This window comes from Oncorhynchus nerka, linkage group LG4 (assembly GCF_034236695.1).
Source record: "Oncorhynchus nerka isolate Pitt River linkage group LG4, Oner_Uvic_2.0, whole genome shotgun sequence".
In the NCBI taxonomy this organism is placed as follows: Eukaryota; Metazoa; Chordata; class Actinopteri; order Salmoniformes; family Salmonidae; genus Oncorhynchus; species Oncorhynchus nerka.
Genome location: NC_088399.1, coordinates 36846205 through 36865225, shown reverse-complemented (window position 1 = coordinate 36865225; position 19021 = coordinate 36846205). Strand labels below are relative to the sequence as shown.

At 43.9% G+C, this 19021-nt stretch overlaps 1 protein-coding gene across 1 annotated transcript; it reads left to right on the top strand.

The window, feature by feature from the left end:
* The first annotated feature begins 2503 nt into the window (after positions 1-2503).
* Positions 2504-18769, top strand: LOC115123245 (ATP-dependent RNA helicase DQX1-like). The gene is made up of 12 exons (XM_029652571.2): positions 2504-2816; positions 8778-9177; positions 9324-9517; positions 10108-10528; positions 14543-14842; positions 15028-15127; positions 15272-15430; positions 15633-15824; positions 16011-16136; positions 16305-16495; positions 16792-16982; positions 17338-18769. The coding sequence occupies exons 2-12, from the start codon at positions 8851-8853 to the stop codon at positions 17552-17554; spliced, it is 2418 nt and encodes an 805-aa protein (XP_029508431.2). The 5' UTR covers positions 2504-2816; positions 8778-8850; the 3' UTR covers positions 17555-18769.
* Positions 18770-19021: the final 252 nt, after the last annotated feature.

The following is a 19021-nucleotide window of genomic DNA, read 5'->3' as shown; positions in this document are numbered from 1 at the left end:
TAATTATTACTCAGTCCACCTAATGGAAAAACGTCAATTGACGTCATAGGCCTACATGATAATGCTGAAAAATGAACATTGAGAAAGTGTCACGTTCTGACCTTAGTTCCTTTGTTTTGTCTTTTGTTTTAGTATGGTCAGGGCGTGAGTTGGGTGGGTTGTCTATGTTAGTTTGTCTATGATTTTCTATTTCTGTGTTTGGCCTGGTATGGTTCTCAATCAGAGGCAGCTGTCAATCGTTGTCCCTGATTGAGAACCATATTTAGGTAGCCTGTTTTCCATTGTGTTTTGTGGGTGGTTGTTTTCAGTCTTTGTGTGTTTGCACCAGACAGAACTGTTTCGGTTGTTTCTTTGTTATTTTGTTATTCAGTGTTCAGTTGTGATTATTATTAAAAATCATGAACACTTACCACGCTGCACCTTGGTCCTCACCTTCTTCTTCCCACCACAGCCGTTACAGAAAGGCATATTTGGAAAGTCCTAGTGGACATATTTTAATACATCTAATAATAATAAAAATAGCTCATCTTATATTTGTGCGAAAATATGCGACGGACTAAGAAGAACAATTCATTTATGAATTTGTAAAATGTTATAATGTATCCGTGTATAAAATTGCTTTGATGAAAGGGTACATCACAGTTGAGACTTGGCGTGTCAAAAATACATTTGATTTCTGACAGACGACAGAGACATGCTCCTCCCCCTTTGACTGTCGACTCCACCTGCCCTCTAGTGATGGGCATTCCGTCTTTTCGGCTCCGTTCACTTAAAAGAGCCGGCTCATTTCGCTCCCAAACGGATCTTAGTGTAAAATGCGACTTAGAACCTACAAATATCAAATGTAAAGCCCAAAAGGTAGGCTACCAGTATATCAGATCGTGAAATGCGCGTTCAAATACATTTTTACCTGGCCAAATTATTAGATGGTCTCAGTGGTTTTTAGTGGAGGGTATACGCCGCACACCCACGTATTTCTTAATCCCCATTGATACATAACAATTTAGTATAGTGGAGGTATACGCCACTTCGATTAATAAGGCTGATGGAACAGATCAGAATGTTTAGCTTAAAATGTTGATAAACTATTTCTTCACATTTTAGTCGCAACCATGTACAGACGACCGTAGGGCTTTGGGTGAATGTTCCAAAATGCAATTTGCGGGAAGACGCCGTTCTAAAATGTGCACCACACATGCGAGCGGTTTCATGAACAGAGATGGACATTTCCGTTAGAAATGTTGAAAGAATGGGTGTTTAAATATGCAACAACTATCATGGGTTGCTAATATGACTAGGATAATGCATTTGGCTGCTAGACAATGAAAGAAAGTTTAAAGAAAACGCATACGAGTAGGCCTAAGTGTTTATAAAAAATAATTGCCTACACGTTTCTATGGTGGGGTTTTGGCTATAGGCTACTTTCAAGTAAGGTAAGACATGCCTCATAATATGAACTAAAAAGTCCAGGTGTCAAACAGTTAAAGAATACAAATATATATAGCGATGCTAATGATAAGGATTTTGAGAAAGGCCTCTCTATTAAATGTTAATTACAGTAGCTACAAAGTAGCCTATGCCTACCTGTCAGAATGATGTCATGATTATTTGTGTCAATCCAGTAGGCATTTATTTAGCAAGCTACAGAAACACTGCTAACCAAACAACAGTGCTAGGTGCCTGCACACTTGAATTAAACTACACTCAAAAAAACAACATTTCTTATATTTTTCCCAGACCTCAAAAGTGGACTTAGAACAGCGTTTCCCAACCCTGGTTCTGGAGTACCCCCCACAGTGTAATTTTGTATTGTAACCCTGGACAAGCACACCTGCTTCAACTTGTCAACTAATCATCAAGCCCTCAATGAGCTGAATGAGGTGTGGTTGTTCAGGGCTCCAACAAAAAGTGTACTGTTGGGGGTACTCTGACTTAGAACATAAAATGGTGTTGTTTTTCTGTAAAAAAAAAAAAAAAGTGTGGCTTTGAGAGTGAAAACCTGAAAAATGTAGCGAAAATAGGAAACCTGTGATTAAAAACAACATGTATCTATTTCAATGGTAGGCCTACTATTAGCCTAGTTATACAGTACAGCTTGGGTTGGCCTAACTTTGAAAAAACAATATGGGATTTATCGTTTTAGGTCATTCTGAGTGTAGGCTATGTCACTGTTTTTCATATAATTTTTGCGTCTGGAAAAAATGGAGTATACCTACTTCTCCAGGCATCACTACACCATTGGATGGCCTGTTGTCTTTAGGGCACTCAACATATCAGCTTGGATGGGCTCTCCCCACTATTTGTGGTTTCTGCAGTGAGGATTCACCCTCATTAATTAATCATTTTGTACCTTATCTGCAGAAAAACGTTGTTTTAAACTCACAAAGCAGTAGTAGCAATATGCAAATCAGGGAGCCAAATTAACGTCTCTTTCACCAATGCGATTCGGTTCCCGACGTTCACCAAAAAGATCCGTTCAAAAAGAGCCGTTCGTTCGCGAACGACCCATCACTACTGCCACGGTGAGTCGGACAAACATGGCGGCGGTTCGGTAGATAAAGACCGGACGACGAGCTTTATTTTATTAATGTCAACAATCACGGATAAACCAGAGGCCGAGAAGAACTGAATAGAGACTCCGTGTATAGTGGCAAACGGAAACATATTATTATTTTTCATCCAAGAAACGTCATACAGGTTTGTGTGACAACAGTGAACAGTAGAACGCTTCACTCACAGCGCAGTGGATAATTATTTTGCTGGACATCCTGAACCTTGTTTGGGATTTTAGGAGACTCCAGAGAAATGTGTGGGAGGTAAGATGTCAATGGCATTTGACTACGTGGTTCTATGGTTGTTTTCGTCCCAGTTGGCTTATTTATATTTCTTTACTATCGTGCGTGTGTGTCACTGTCAGCTGACACGTATTTCCTGACAGGTCGATACCCGACTCGGGAGATGGGCAGTAAACTAAGGGAGATAAGGAGAACAGGGAATGAATACACACAGCATGAGTTATTGTTGGACGACTGACACAGGTGTTGTCAGCCCTAGTTTATAATTACCAAAAGCAGTGTCCATATCAGTCTATTGTCATGGCCATACAGTTCTCAAATATGGTCTCACATTCACATAATTGTTTTGGGGGATGCATTTGCACATAATGCCAAATAGTTACATACCAATATAACAATGCCTTTGTTTGCATGATAGTAAACGATAGATGTAAAAATAATACTAGTCATTGTTGACTATAACATAGTTATGACATGCGATGTCCTGCATCCAGTACTATTAGTTATTTTCCACTGTAAGCCCCAGGCTGACACTAGACCACTCCCACATGTGATTCATATATGATGTTGAACATTACTATTCAACTCCCCATTCAACCTCCCCTCCTCAACCCATATTTCCCCATGGGTGGACTCCCTTCATGCAATGAGCTCTAATGTTTTCCCCATAGCTCATACTAGCCCTCTGTGTATTCTTTGTTTTTGTATGCAGTTATATGTCAGTGTCAAGCAGGTCAGGCTACTGGTAACCATGGACCATCAGAAGACAATATATATACAAAAGTGCAGTTGAAGTCGGAAGTTTACATAAACCTTAGCCAAATACATTTAAACTCAGTTTTTACAATTCCTGACATTTAATCCTAGTAAACATTCCCTGTCTTAGGTCAGTTGGGATCACCACTTTATTTTAAGAATGTGAAATGTCCGAATAATAGTAGAGAGAATTATTTATTTCAGCTTTTATTTCTTTCATCACATTCCCAGTGGGTCAGATGTTAACATACACTCAATTTGTATTTGGTAGCATTGCCTTGAAATGGTTTAACTTGGGTCAAACGTTTCAGGTAGCCTTCCACAAGCTTCCCACAATAAATTGGGGAATTTTGGCCCATTCCTCCTGACAGAGGTTGTGTAACTGAGTCAGGTTTTTAGGCCTCCTTGCTCGCACACACTTTTTCAGTTCTGCCCACAAAATTTCTATAGGATTGAGGTTTGGGCTTTGTGATGGCCACTCCAGTACCTCGACTTTGTTGTCCTTAAGCCCTTTTGCCACAACTTTGGAAGTATGCTTGGGGTCATTGTCCATTTGGAAGACCCATTTGCGACCAAGCTTAAACTTCCTGACTGATGTCTTGAGATGTTGCTTCAATATATCCACATCATTTTATTCCTCATGAAGCCATCTATTTTGTGAAGTGCACCAGTCCCTCCTGTAGCAAAGCATCCCCACAACATGATGCTGCCACACCTGTGCTTCACGGTTGGGATGTTGTTCTTCGGCTTGCAAGCCTCCCCCTTTTTCCTCCAAACATAATGATGGTCATTATGGCCAAACAGTTCTATTTTTGTTTCATCAGACAAGAGGACATTTCTCCAAAAAGTGCCATCTTTGTCCCTATGTGCAGTTGCAAACCGTAGTCTGGCTTTTTTATGGCGGTTTTGGAGCAGTGGCTTCTTCCTTGCCTGAGCAGCCTTTCAGGGTATGTCGATATAGGACTCGTTTTACTGTGGATATACAGTGGGGCAAAAAAGAATTTAGTCAGCCACCAATTGTGCAAGTTCTCCCACTTAAAAAGATGACAGGGGCCTGTAATTTTCATCATAGGTACACTTCAACTATCACAGACAAAGTGAGGGGAAAAAAATTCAGAAAATCACATTGTAGGATCTTTAATGAATTTATTTGCAAATTATGGTGGAAAATAAGTATTTGGTCAATATCAAAAGTTTATCTCAATACTTTGTTATATACCCTTTGTTGGCAATGACAGAGGTCAAATGTTTTCTGTAAGTTTTCACACTGTTGCTGGTATTATGGCCCATTCCTCCATGCAGATCTCCTCTAGAGCAGTGATGTTTTGGGGCTGTTGCTGGGCAACACGGACTTTCAACTCCCTCCAAAGATTTTCTATGGGGTTGAGATCTGGAGATTGGCTAGGCCACTCCAGGACCTTGAAATGCTTCGTTGTCCGGGCGATGTGTTTGGGATCATTGTCATGCTGAAAGACCCAGCCACGCTTCATCTTCAATGCCCTTGCTGATGGAAGGAGGTTTTCACTCAAAATCTCACGATACATGGCCCCATTCATTCTTTCCTTTACAGGGATCAGTCGTCCTGGTCCCTTTGCAGAAAAACAGCCCCAAAGCATGATGTTTCCACCCCCATGCTTCACAGTAGGTATGGTGTTCTTTGGATGCAACTCAGCATTCTTTGTCCTCCAAACACGACGAGTTGAGTTTTTACCAAAACGTTATATTTTGGTTTCATCAAACCATATAACATTCTCCCAATCTTCTTCTGGATCATCCAAATGCTCTCTAGCAAACTTCAGACGGGCCTGGACATGTACTGGCTTAAGCAGGGGGACACGTCTCGCACTGCAGGATTTGAGTCCCTGGCGGCGTAGTGTGTTACTGATGGAAGGCTTTGTTACTTTGGTCCCAGCTCTCTGCAGCTCTCTGCAGGTCATTCACTAGATCCCCCTGTGTGGTTCTGGGATTTTTGCTCACCGTTCTTGTGATCATTTTGACCCTACGGGGTGAGATCTTGCGTGGAGCCCCAGATCAAGGGAGATTATCAGTGGTATTGTATGTCTTCCATTTCCTAATAATTGCTCCCACAGTTGATTTCTTCAAACCAAGCTGCTTACCTATTGCAGATTCAGTCTTCCCAGCCTGGTGCAGGTCTACAATTTTGTTTCTAGTGTCCTTTGACAGCTCTTTGGTCTTGGCCATAGTAGAGTTTGGAGTGTGACTGTTTGAGGTTGTGGACAGGTGTCTTTTATACTGATAATAAGTTCAAACAGGTGCCATTAATACAGGTAACGAGTGGAGGACAGAGGAGCCTCTTAAAGAAGAAGTTACAGGTCTGTGAGAGCCAGAAATCTTGCTTGTTTGTAGGTGACCAAATACTTATTTTCCACCATAATTTGCAAATAAATTCATTAAAAATCCTACAATATGATTTTCTGGATTTTGTTTTCTCATTTTGTCTGTCATAGTTGAAGTGTACCTATGATGAAAATTACAGGCCTCTCTCATATTTTTAAGTGGGAGAACTTGCACAATTGGTGGCTGACTAAATACTTTTTTGCCCCACTGTAGATACTTTTGTACCTGTTTCCTCCAGCATCTTCACAAGGTCCTTTGCTGTTGTTCCGGGATTGATTTGCACTTTTCGCATCAAAGTACGTTCATCTCTAGGAGACAGAACGCGTCTCCTTCCTGAGCAGTATGACGGCTGCATGGTCCCATGGTGTTTATACTTGCGTACTATTGTTTGTACAGATGAACGTGGTACCTTCAGGAGTTTGGAAATTGCTCCCAAGGATACACCAGACTTGTGGAGGTCTACAATTGTTTTTCTGAGGTCTTGACTCATTTGTTTTCCCATGATGTCAAGCAAAGAGGCACTGATTTTGAAGGTAGGCCTTGAAATACATCCAAAGGTACACCTTCAATTGACTCAGATTATGTCAATTAGCCTATCAGAAACTTCTAAAGCCATGGCATCATTTTCTGGAATTTCCAAGCTGTTTAAAGGCACAGTCAACTTAGTGTATGTAAACTTCTGACCCACTGGAATTGTGATACAGTGAATTATAAGTGAAATAATCTGTCTGTAAACAATTGTTGGAAAAATTACTTGTGTCATATGCAACGTAATGTCCAAACCGACTTGCCAAAACTAGTTTGTTAACAAGAAATTTGTGGAGTGGTTGAAAAACGAGTTTTAATGACTCCAACCTAAGTGTATGTAAACTTCCGACTTCAACTATGAATACAGTCGTGGCCAAAAGTTTTGAGAATGAAACAAATATTAATTTTAACAAACTTTGCTGCTTCAGTGTCTTTAGATATTTTTGTCAGATGTTTACATTGTTAAAATAAGTGGTGATCCTAACTGACCTAAGACAGGGAATTTTTACTAGGATTAAACGTCAAGAATTGTGAAAAACTGAGTTTAAATGTATTTGGCCAAGGTGTATGTAAACTTCCGACTTCAACTGTATTTAACCAACCACAACTTACCCATTTTAAAGTCATACATTATTTTATCCAGCCTAGTAGTGAAGTTAATCTAGGTCTTATACCATTTTTATCTGAGGTTTCTAGGGAATGTACAAAGGCAGCTTCCATCTAGAGTGTAGACTTTGCATTATGGACAAATTTTATGCATTGACTCGGTCCGCATTGTTTGCATATCAGTGTTGCTGATGGTTTTAACACAGAGAAGTGGGTGTTAACCATGACTGATTACATGTGTGTGTCTGTGTCTTTCTGTGTTGTGTGTGTGTGAGAGAGAGAGAGAGAGAGAGAGAGAGAGTGCTCTCGTGTGGATTGCTCCATGCACATGGGGCAAATGCAGACATTCCAGGAGTGAGTGGAATATCACAGGCCCATAGCTGCTGTACAGAGCTAGAGCTGCTCTGTGCTGTCTGTCACTGAAGCTGTCTGACTTCCTAGGCCTTTCAATGACTACACTGGCAACTATGCACTCTGCATAGCACAACTGTTACTGTATACTTAGCTAGTCAAGGTTGAAAAAAAAAAATAAGTTTGAGGCTTCTTACACCACATCAAACTTTCTATCTCAGGATATAAATCATAACGTGATATACAGTACCAGTCAAAAGTTTGGACACACCTACTCACTCAAGGTTTTTTCTTTATTTGTACTTTTCTACATTGTAGAATAATAGTGAATACATAAAAACTATGAAATAACTCATGTGGAATCATGTAGTAACCAAAAAAGGGTTAAACAAATCAAAATATATTTTAGATTAATCAAAGTTGCCACCCTTTGCCTTCATGACAGCTTTGCACACTCTTGGCATTCTCTCAACCAGCTTCACCCGGAATGCTTTTCCAACAGTCTTGAAGGAGTTCCCACATATTCTGAGCACTTGTTGGGTGCTTTTCCTTCACGCTGCGGTCCAACTCATCCCAATCCATCTCAATTGGGTTGATGTCAGGTGATTGTGGAGGCCAGGTCATCTGATGCAGCACTCCATCACTCTCCTTCTTGGTTAAATAGCCCTTACACAGCCTGGAGGTGTGTTGGGTCATTGTCCTGTTGAAAAACAAATGATAGTCCCACTAAGCGCAAACCAGATGGGATGGCGTATCGCTGCAGAATGCTGTGGTAGCCATGCTGGTTAAGTGTGCCTGGAATATGGACTTGGTCTTTTACCAAATAGGACTATCTTCTGTATACATTGTCACAAAACAACTGATTGGCTCAAATGCATTAAGAAGGAAAGAAATTCCACAAATGAACTTTTAACAAGGCACACCTGTTAATTGAAATGCATTCCAGGTGACTACCTCATGAAGCTGGTTGAGAGAATGCCAAGAGTGTGCAAAGCTGTCATCAAGGCAAAGGGTACTTTGAAGAATCTCAAATATAAAATAGATTTTGATTTGTTTACCGCTTTTTGGGTTACTATATGATTTCATATGTGTTTTTTCATAGTTGTGACGTCTTCACTATTATTCTACAATGTAGAAAATAGTAAAAATAAAGAAAACCCTGGAATGAGAAGGTGTGTCCAGACTTTTGACTGGTATTGTATATATATTACATTTCCTTCAGTGACTCAAGTTTAACACCAGGTCCCTAGCCTCAAGCAAATTAATCCCTATGTCTCAAGACAGGGGTCAACTAGGTTGACTTTAAAACTTGCTCTACAAGCTCTAACACAACAGCATCCATCCAGTCAACCAATGCCTCTTATTCTTTGTTCCTCTCCCCAGGTAATCTCCAGTCACTCAGTTACCACCCCTTTCCCTTTCTCCCCTTCCGTCTCCCCCCACCCACCCTGCAATTATGGCATCATCCCCTCCTGCAGCCCCCTCGACAACGTCCCCCTCTACCCTCCGCCCTCCCTCAGCTCTGGACTCTCTCTCCATGTCCTCTCTCCTGTCTGGGAACCTGGAAGACGAGGCGGGAGACAGAGGGGGGGAAGAGGGTGGCCTGGGTGACCTGGAGGTGAACCCGTACGACGGCTTGCCCTTCTCGTCACGCTACTACTCCCTGCTGGAGGAGAGGAAGAGGCTTCCTGTTTGGAGCCTTAAGTACCGTCTGCTGGAACACCTGGAGACAAACAGCATGGTCGTGGTCAGCGCCCCCAGTGGCACGGGAAAGAGCACACAGGTAAGAGGCATGCATAATACGTACAAACATGCATGCACACACAGAGGCATGGGCACACACATGAGCGCTGGTGGTGAAGAGCACTCTCATTCTGTCTCCCTCCATCTCTTTGTCTCTATCTCTGTTCCTCACCTTCTCCCTCCAAGGTGCCCCAGTGGTGTGTGGAGTATGCCCAGTCCCATGAGTTCTCCCATGGCTTGGTGTGCTGTTCCCAACCCTACGCTGTGGCTGCAGCGAGTCTGGCCCTCAGAGTGGCTGATGAGATGGACCTGAGTCTGGGCCTGGAGGTGGGCTACTGTGTCCCCCATGATGATGGCTGTACCCCCGATACGCTACTCAGGTGAGGAGGGAGGTAGACACACAGGTGTGCATGAAGATTGGGCCATGTGTATGTACACACACATACACATAGGTACAAGCTTGGGTACACACCCATCACACTATATGACGGTATGGTCCTTACTTCCTCTTTATCTTCTTCTAACTCAAATCAAATGTATTTCTAAAGTGCTTTTTACTTCAGAAACCCAGCCTAAAACCCCACACGGTGGTTTGTCTAACTGGTTTGTCTACCCTCCTTTCTGCTCTTCCTGGCCTGGATTAGAATATTGTTGTCCTTGTATTCATATCTCTTATCTCTCTTTCTCTCTCTGTCTCCCCCTGAGGTGCAATACAATCTAATTAAAAGTGCAATATGCAGAAATTAAGTGAACTATTGGAATTTTAGCAACCAGGAAATGATGGGGATTTCTATATAGTGCATCTTTAAGACCGGGAAGCATAGAAATAGCACACACAGAACATATTTACCGCTTCTGTGTAAGAATGACAATGTAATGAGAATGACAGATCTATAACTTAATTTAAAAAAAAAAAAGTTACATATTGCATCTTTAAGGGGTGAGTTTGTTTCTCTCCATGATCTCTCAGGTTTGTCAGTGACTCTCTGCTCCTGGGAGAGATGATGTCGGACCCCCTGCTGCGTCAGTACGGGGTGCTGGTGGTGGACGAGGTGCAGGAGCGCACGGTGCCCACCGACGTCCTCCTGGGCCTGCTGCGGGATGTATGTGACCAGCGCTCCGACAACCTCCGTGTGGTCCTGCTCACCGACCCCTCCCTCGCCCCCAGCCTTGCCACCTTCCTGGGTGAAAGAGTTCCGCTTCTAACACTGGGTGAGCCTGTCGGAGGTACACCCGACACAGAGACGAGGAGGAGACCACTGGTTGTCATGGAAACTGTGTACAGGGATCCTGGAGGGAGGGAGTCGGCGGCAGCAGCGTGTCATATAGTGTTGGATCTTCACCGCAGGGGGGAGGAGGGGGATGTAATGGTCTTTCTCCCCAGCGCCCAGGTAGATGCACGCACACACACAACACAGTATACTAAATATATCCAAGCTAATCTCATTAACTACTGGGGCTGTTTTTATCAGATCAGTAGACGGTAGATGCCAAGCAGGACTACTGCTGGTACAGAGAGATGGCTCAGTGGGTTACGTTTGGTCGGGTTAGTTAGGGTAGTTAGGGCTAGTTGGTGTTAGTGTAGTTGGGGTTAGTGGGGTACATGCAACAGTAGAGTTGTGATATTACTTCCCACATGATGTAAGTCGTTTTGGATCAAAGTGACTGCTAAATCAACTTATTTTCTATCCCATATTTTCTTGTCCGTTTCTGATCGACTTTCTTCCATCTGAAAATCCCTATTGAACTGAGTCTTATTTCTTAATGCTTTGTTGTGCTGTGTTTTGTAATATGCCATCCTCTTCCTTGTCTGTTGTTGCCTCTCACGCTGGGGACAGAGAAATGGGGGCACTGTAACCTTAGACTGCAGAATGGCATCAGTGTGTATCCGGTGTCCTGGTTAATGCATCCAGAACACACACACACACAGATTGATAGATAAATAGATACATACACTTCACCCAGACATGCACATATTTTAGGATATTATTCATTTCCAGCACAGATCCCTGTCATATTCACATCCACCTCTCACATACACACTCCCACTATGTCAACATCACCACACCCTAGCTCCTCGCCGCATTCCCGGCCATGGTTTCAAATCCAGAGGCATACCTGGACTTAAGTACAGTAGTTGACGCCATGGCTGTAAAACACAGGGCTAGCTACCCAGCAGAAGTGATCTGGTTAAGGCTTATTAGAAGAGTCACAGTGAACAGAGTACTGTTTGCCAAGTCTCAACTCAGATCAACCTAAACTATGCGTTTAGGGAGAGGGAGGGAGCGAGAGAGGGGGTGAAACACGAGAAAGGAGCAGGAGAATGGGCACAGGGGATATACCCCAATATGCTCAAATAGATTATTTGTTCATTTAGATAACGTTTTACTTTTTAAAACAATAAAATCTCATTGGTTTAGATAGCTTAATGTGAGGATGCCATTAAAAAGTGTGAAGACTTTGCCAGGGGGTGGGGTGGGGCAGTGGCAAAGATGAGGAGTTGCTTCCACTCTTCCCCTTTAATTGCCCTCAGTCTGTACCCTATGGTCAATCCCTTTAACTGGTTAGCATATCAAATCCCACACAGCTGCAGGAAGGAGGGAGAAAATGATAGCCTTCAAATCCAATCCAATTTTATTGGTCACATACACATCTTTAGCAGATGTTATTGCGGGTGTAGTGAAATGCTTGTGTTCTAGCTCCAGCAGTGTAGTAATATCTAACAATTCACAACAATACACACATCTAAAAGTAAAAGAATGGAATTAATAAATATATAAATATAAATAGGACTAGCAATGTCGGAGTGGCATTGACTAAATACAGTAGATTTATATGAGATGAGTAAAGCAGTATGTAAACATGATTAAAGTGATTATTGTTCCATTATTTAAAGTGGCCAGTGATTCCATGTCTATGTATATAGGGCAGCAGCCTCTAAGGTACAGGGTTGAGTAGCCGGGTGGTACCCGACTCGTGATGGCTATTTAACAGTCTGATCGCCTTGAGATAGAACTATTTTTTAGTCTCTCAGTTCCAACTTTGATGCACCTGTACTGACCTTGCCTTCTGCGGGGTGAACGGGCCGTGGCTTAGGTGGTTGATGATCTTTTTGGCCTTCCTGTGACATCAGGTGCTGTAGGTGACCTGGAGGGCAGGCAGTGTGCCCCCGGTGATGCGTTGGGCAGACCACACCACCCTCTGGAGAGCCCTGCGGTTGCAGGCGGTGCAGTTGCAGTCCCAGGAGGTGATACAGCCAAACAGAATGCTCTCAATTGTGCATCTGTAAAAGTTTGTGTGGGTCTTAGGGACCAAGCCGAATTGCTTCAGCCTCCTGAGGTTGAAGAGGCGCTGTTGTGCCTTCCTCACCACAGTGTCTGTGTGGGTGGACTATTTCAGTGATGTGTACACCGAGGGACTTGAAGCTTTCCACATTATCCACTGCGGTCCCATCGATGTGGATAAGGGCGTGCTCCCTCTGCTGTTTCCTGAAGTAAACGATCAGCTCCTTTGTTTTGTTGATGTTGGAGGGGTAGAGTGGAGTTTGCAGGGGTAGAGTGGAGAGCGGAGGTGTAGAGTGGAGAGCGGAAAGAGTGGATGCATTTGGAACACTAAACTCTACATTGCATTCATGCACTGCATTTAGGGAGCTTAAATAGCATGTTCTCCTTTCATTGAAATGACAGTGTCTCTACTTGTCCACTCATTCACTTGTCTAAGCAAGGACAAGTTTTAGAATGTCAGGAAATAAAGTTTCTCAAGAGCGTGTCAAGGTGCCCAGGATAGAACAGTATACAGTGCATTCGGAGTATTCAGAACCCTAACATATTTTGTTACGTTAACAGCCTTATTCTAAAATGTATTTAAAATGTTTTATCTACACACAATACCCCATATTGACAAAGCAAAAACAGGTTTTTAGAAATTATTGCAAATGTGTAATATATATATATATACCTGTATATAGGGAAATATTACATTTACAGACCCTTTACTCAGTAATTTGTTGAAACACCTTTTGCAGCGATTACATCCTCGAGACACTACAAGCTTGGCACACCTGTATTTGGGGAGTTTCTCCCATTCTTCTCTGCAGATCCTCTCAAGCTCTGTCAGGTTGGATGGGAAGTGTTGCTGCACAGCTAATTTCAGGTCTCCAGAGAAGTTTGATCGGGTTCAAGTCTAGGCTCTGGCTGGGCCACTCAAGGACATTCCGAGACTTGTCCCGAAGCCACTCCTGCATTGTCTTGGCTGTGTGCTTAGGGTCGTTGTCCTGTTGGAAGGTGAACCTTCACCCCAGTCTGAGTTCTTGAGCACTCTGGAGCAGGTTGTCATCAAGGCTCTCTCTGTACTTTGCTCCGTTCATCTTTCCCTCGTCTCCCAGTCCCTGCTGCTGAAAAACATTCCCACAGCATGATGCTGCCACCACCATGCTTCACTCTAGGGATGGTGCCAGGTTTCCTCCAGACGTGGCGCTTGGCATTCAGGCCAAAGAGTTCAATCTTGGTTTCATCAGACCAGAGAATCTTGTTTCTCATGGGCTGAGAGTCCTTTAGGTGCCTTTTGGCAAACTCCAAGCGGGCTGTCATATGCCTTTTACTGAGGAGTGGCTTCCGTCTGGCCACTCTACCATGAAGACCTGATTGGAAAGGAAAGGGGGATACCTAGTCAGTTGTACAACTGAATGACTTCAACTGAAATGTGTCTTCCGGATTTAATCCAACCCTTCTGAATCAGAGAGGTGCGGGGGGTGGCCTTAATTGACATCCACGTCTTCGGCGCCCGGGGAACAGTGGGTTAACTGCCTTGCTGAGGGGCAGAACGACATATGTTTACCTTGTCAGCTTGTGGTGGAATGCTGCAGAGATGGTTGTCTTTCTGGAAGCTCTGTCAGTGACCATCGGGTTCTTGGTCACCACCCTGATAAAAGCACTTCTCCCCCGATTGCTCAGTTTGGCCGGACGGCCACCTCTAGGAAGAGTCTTGGTGGTTCCAAACTTCTTCCATTTAAGAAGGATGGACGCCACTGTGTTCTTGGGGACCTTCAATGCTGCAGACATTTTTTGGAACCCTTCCCCAGATCTGTGCCTCGACACAATCCTGCCTCGGTGCTCTACAGACAATTGGCTTGGTTTTTGCTCATGCAATGTCAACTGTGGGACCTTATATAGACAGGTGTGTGCCTTTCCAAATCATGTCCAATCAATAGAATTTATCACAGGTAGACTCCAATCAAGTTGTAGAAAAATCTCAAGGATGATCAATGGAAACAGGATGCACCTGAGCTCATAGCATTTTTTAAAAATATGGCTGTAATATAACAAAATGTGGGGAAAGGGAAGGGGTCTGAATACTTTCCGAATGCACTCTATATTATCAACCATCTCTCTCTCTCTGTTTCTCAGGAGATAGATGAGTGTGGCTTTCTGCTGCAGAAGGAGTCTGTGGCCCTGAGTCCTCAGCTGGGGCCCCTCAGAGTTCTACACCTCCATACAGGCCTTGGGGGGGCCACCCAGCGCGTCTACGAACCTGAGCCAGAAAGGCCTTCTGGCGACACGGAGGGGTCTGAAGGACTGGAAGGGCCAGGGATAGGGGTGGGGATGGGAGTGAGGCGCAAGGTTATCCTCACAGACACCCTGGGGGAGGCCTCCTTCTCTCTATCTGCAGTGCGCTACGTCATAGACACAGGCATGCAACTCAAGACAGTGAGTATTCATTTATCAGAGGTGGGAGGGAGAAGGAGTGTGTGTGGTACTATCCCACACAGTGGGCTCATCCCCGTTGTCAAATGTGGCAATGCTACAATGCCGCATAACCTCAACAAACTATTGAGGTGTACCGAGTTGCAGTGCCATGCATAACCTCCCACTCTTCTGCCTCCGTGTCATAGGTTTACAACCCTCAAATCAGAGCGGACTCACAGGTCCTGCGTCCAATCAGCCGGCACCAGGCAGACATGCGGACGCAGAGGGTAAACGGTGACCTACCAGGTAGGTTAGGGTCAATCAAGCCGTTTAAAAAAATCATCATGGAATGTGGTGTTTTTCTCATTTAAGAGAAGGGACATAGATAGCTGTTACAGGCCAACTATCCTCTCTATGTGTTCTTATGACCCCTCTCTCCTGTCCCTCCAGGTCTGTGTTTCCGTCTGTACCCCCAGGCTCTTTATGAGGAGGGCATGGCAGAGGCCCGCAGCCCGGGGGTGATGGAAGAGAACCTCAGCCACCTGGTGCTGCTGCTCAAGAGGCTGGACATCGCTGACATGGGCCAGTGCAAGTTCCTGGACAGGCCTGGTAAGGAGGGTCACGCATCATCTAGCTAGTTGAGTCTTGCTCTTCTCCTTTGAATGAATAAAGTGCACCTTTTTTTCATGGGAGTTTGTGTTTACTAGGTACCTTCTATTTTGTGATATCAGACAAAATATAAATATAATATCTTCCAATATCCCTCAATTTCTTCAATCCATCCCTCTCTCTTTTATTTCCCTCCCCCCAGCTCCCGAGGCTCTGATGCAGGCTCTAGAAGACCTGGACTACCTTGCAGCACTGGATGATGATGGGAACCTGTCTGAAGTGGGCATCATTATGTCAGAGCTGCCTCTGGAGCCTTCGCTGGCTAAGGCCCTCATCGCTGCCTGCGAGTTCGACTGTGTCAATGAGCTGCTCACCATTGCCGCCATGCTCACAGGTACACACAGACACACACACTACACTCACTACACTGACCAAGGTGCTTATTACTTGGCTATAAAATGTGCCTTTACTCATAGCTTCTCTTTTTTTACGTGCAATTCAGAATATTGCTTTGTTTCTATAACTTTTACTTTTTGTTCTTTAACATTTATTTAAATTCTCCACCTGTGTGTGTTCCCAGCTCCCCCCTGCTTTGTGACCCCCATACCCCAGAGGGAGGAGGCAGCAGCCACTCACAGACGTCCACTGTTGCACAATGAGGGAGACCACCTCACCCTCATCAACATCTACAACGCCTATATACAGCGTGAGTCTATATAATACTACACACACACAGCTGCAATGTACAGGAGGTTTTGGTTTATGCGCACAAATACACACGCACACAAACATCAACTTATAGATATACACATATGGGCACAACATGTATTTTACACAGTTCTCCTCCTGAATATTAATCTGACTGCTCTTTTAGACAATGAGGATGATGCCTGGTGTACTACCAACTTCCTGAACCCCGCTGCATTAAGATTGGCTGGGATGATTAGGGCGGAGCTGCTGGAGGTGATGCAACGAATAGAGTTGCCCATCTCGCCTCCTGCGTTTGGTTGCCAAGAAAACTGCACTAATATCAAGCGTGCGCTCATCTCAGGGTTCTTCCTCAAGGTAAAAAGCCTCATCAGTTCACTTCTCCATTGAAGATTAGTGTGTTAGTTAATGTTGTGTGTCTGAAATTTGATAGGGAAATATATAGACCCTAACCTCTCTCTCTCTCTCTCTATCCCTCCCCCCTATATGTCTTTACCTTACTGTCTTTCTCAATTTTCATATTTTCTTCTTTCTTTCCATTCTGGTGTCTCTCTGCCTTTTGCCCCCTCCCCCTCGGTCTCTCCTGCTATTTCTGTACTTGTTTCTCTATTTTGTTGCGTTTTCTCTTCTCCCTTCCCCTGTCTCTCTCTCAGGTGGCTCATGATGTGGACGGCTCAGGTAATTACCTCCTGTTGACTCACCGTCACGTGGCTCACCTCCACCCCTTCTCCTCCTATCTGTGTCGCCGGCCACGCCCCAACCCCCCCCCCTGGGTGCTCTACCACGAATTTACCATCTCCCACGACAACTGTGTCCGCACCGCCTCCGAGGTGCATCCCCACATGTGAGTAACCCCAACATTTTTTGTGAACTTTTGTTGTAGTTGGTATTGCATGTAACGCACACAGTAACCCTGAACTTCTTTAGGCCATCCACATAGTGGCGACTTTGCTCCCTTTAGAATACTAGTCATTTGATAGACAGTTCAGTAAACTGGACTATCTGTCAGAAGATAGTGGGTGCATTCCAGGTTGTCATGCTGCGCAGATGATCAGATCGAACAACCACAAGCGTTAAACTTCTACGGAACCATGTTAATATGATCGAGAAGTCTTCTGACATGTGCACATGTCATTACATTGAGGTAAACTAGGCATTTAAGTGCATTACTTTTATGTAACCTTGTTTTCTGTGGGAAGGTTGGTGGAGCTGGCCCCTCAGTACTACCTGGGCAACCTGCCGTCCAGCGAGGGACGGGACCAGCTGATGGAGCTGAGACAGAGTCTGCTGCCCCCAGAGGAGGAACAGGAGAGGGGGCCAGAGGGGACCTATGACACACCCCACATTGAGGACCACTTAGACAGGACCGCAGATCCACGTAATCAGGACAGCACTGAGCTGTGTGTCATACAGTAACGGGGACGGAGTGGCCGACCAAAAGCAGAACCAAGGGAGGAGAACCTGAGATGGAGGACATGGATGCACTATGCACACTCAAAGTGCTTACTGGGAACACACTACAGAACTGTACTGTTGCACGGACAGCTGATGAGTGAGAGAATGTACAGTACACTCTCCAGCCATGCACAGCTGTATGGAAGCAGTTGTTTACATCTGAGTGAATAGGGCTCACCTACAGGTGTTAGTGAAATATTTTTCAAATGAGATTACATGCATTTTTGGCACATGAAAATGTTTGAGACTGAACCTGCATAGTTCCTATAAAATAAACTGTATACTGGTACCCAACGTAATATACAGTGTATTTGGAAAGTATTGAGTCCCCTTGACTTGATTTTTGCTGTGACATGCACTGTCAACTGTGGGACCTTACATAGACAGGTGTGTGCCTTTCCAAATCATGTCCAATCAATTGAATTTACCACAGGTGGACTCCAATCAAGTTGTAGAAACATCTCAAGAAGTTTCAATATCGAGTCCCATAGCAGAGGGTCTGAATACTTACCAGTATGTAAGTAAGGCATTTGTTTTTTATTTTTTATAAATGTGCAAATGTTTCTAAAAACCTGTTTTTCACTTTGTCATTATATGCATTGTGTGTAGATTGATGGCCAAAGAGTTCAATCTTGGTAGAATAAGGCTGTATCGTAACGAAATGTAGAAAAAAGGAAGGGGTTTGAATACTTCCCGAATGCACTGTTGAGAATTATATATTGTCAGAAAAGTTTACTATTTTACGAGGGTACCTGATACTTCACTGAAGATAGACAGTTGAGGTATGGCATTGATGCTGTCACTTCCAGGGAATTTGTTTTTGTTGTTTGTTGTGGCACCAGCACCTATCTCTTCAGTGGAAACTTTGATCCCTTTGTAGAAGTGCCCAATCACAGAAGTTTGATGTGGACTGGACATGTGATTCTCAGGGCTCAGTTGGGTTTATGGAGGGCGATCTACCATTGTACAGAGCTTCCAGAATCCAGTTTTTGCTACCGTTCTTTGTATTCTATTGGGTTTAGTGTTTGTATCTGGACACCCCTTCCCCCCACCCCAATGTGTTTAAATAATCAAATATTTGTGTGTGCAAATCAAGGGTGTCAGGTCAGCCTCCCCTATCTAAAACAACTTAAGTATATGATATTGAACATCAAAATAAAAGGTTAATTTGTTGAATATCGACTTGAAATAGTTAACTACTTCATTTGAAAGGATTCCTCCGGCCTTTGATGTTAGCCGACACCAACCTGTCAAAGATGGAGCGTTTGTGCTTCTCCTCGGGTTGAGTGGTAGAGGGAATCCAAAACCAATTGTATGCCTTACGAATTTTTTTTCTTCTAAATATTCAGAAAGAGTATTTGGTATTTCATTTTGGATCCACATTAGCTGTTGCGAAAGCCGCTGCTACTCTTCCTGGGGTCCACACAG

Coding starts and splice junctions, on each gene's coding strand:
- LOC115123245 (XM_029652571.2), top strand. CDS start 8,851: ATGGCATCATCCCCTCCTGCAGCCCCCTCGACAACGTCCCCCTCTACC. Junction 9,178..9,323: donor GCACGGGAAAGAGCACACAG/GTAAGAGGCATG, acceptor TCTCCCTCCAAG/GTGCCCCAGTGGTGTGTGGA. Junction 16,137..16,304: donor CTACAACGCCTATATACAGC/GTGAGTCTATAT, acceptor CTGCTCTTTTAG/ACAATGAGGATGATGCCTGG.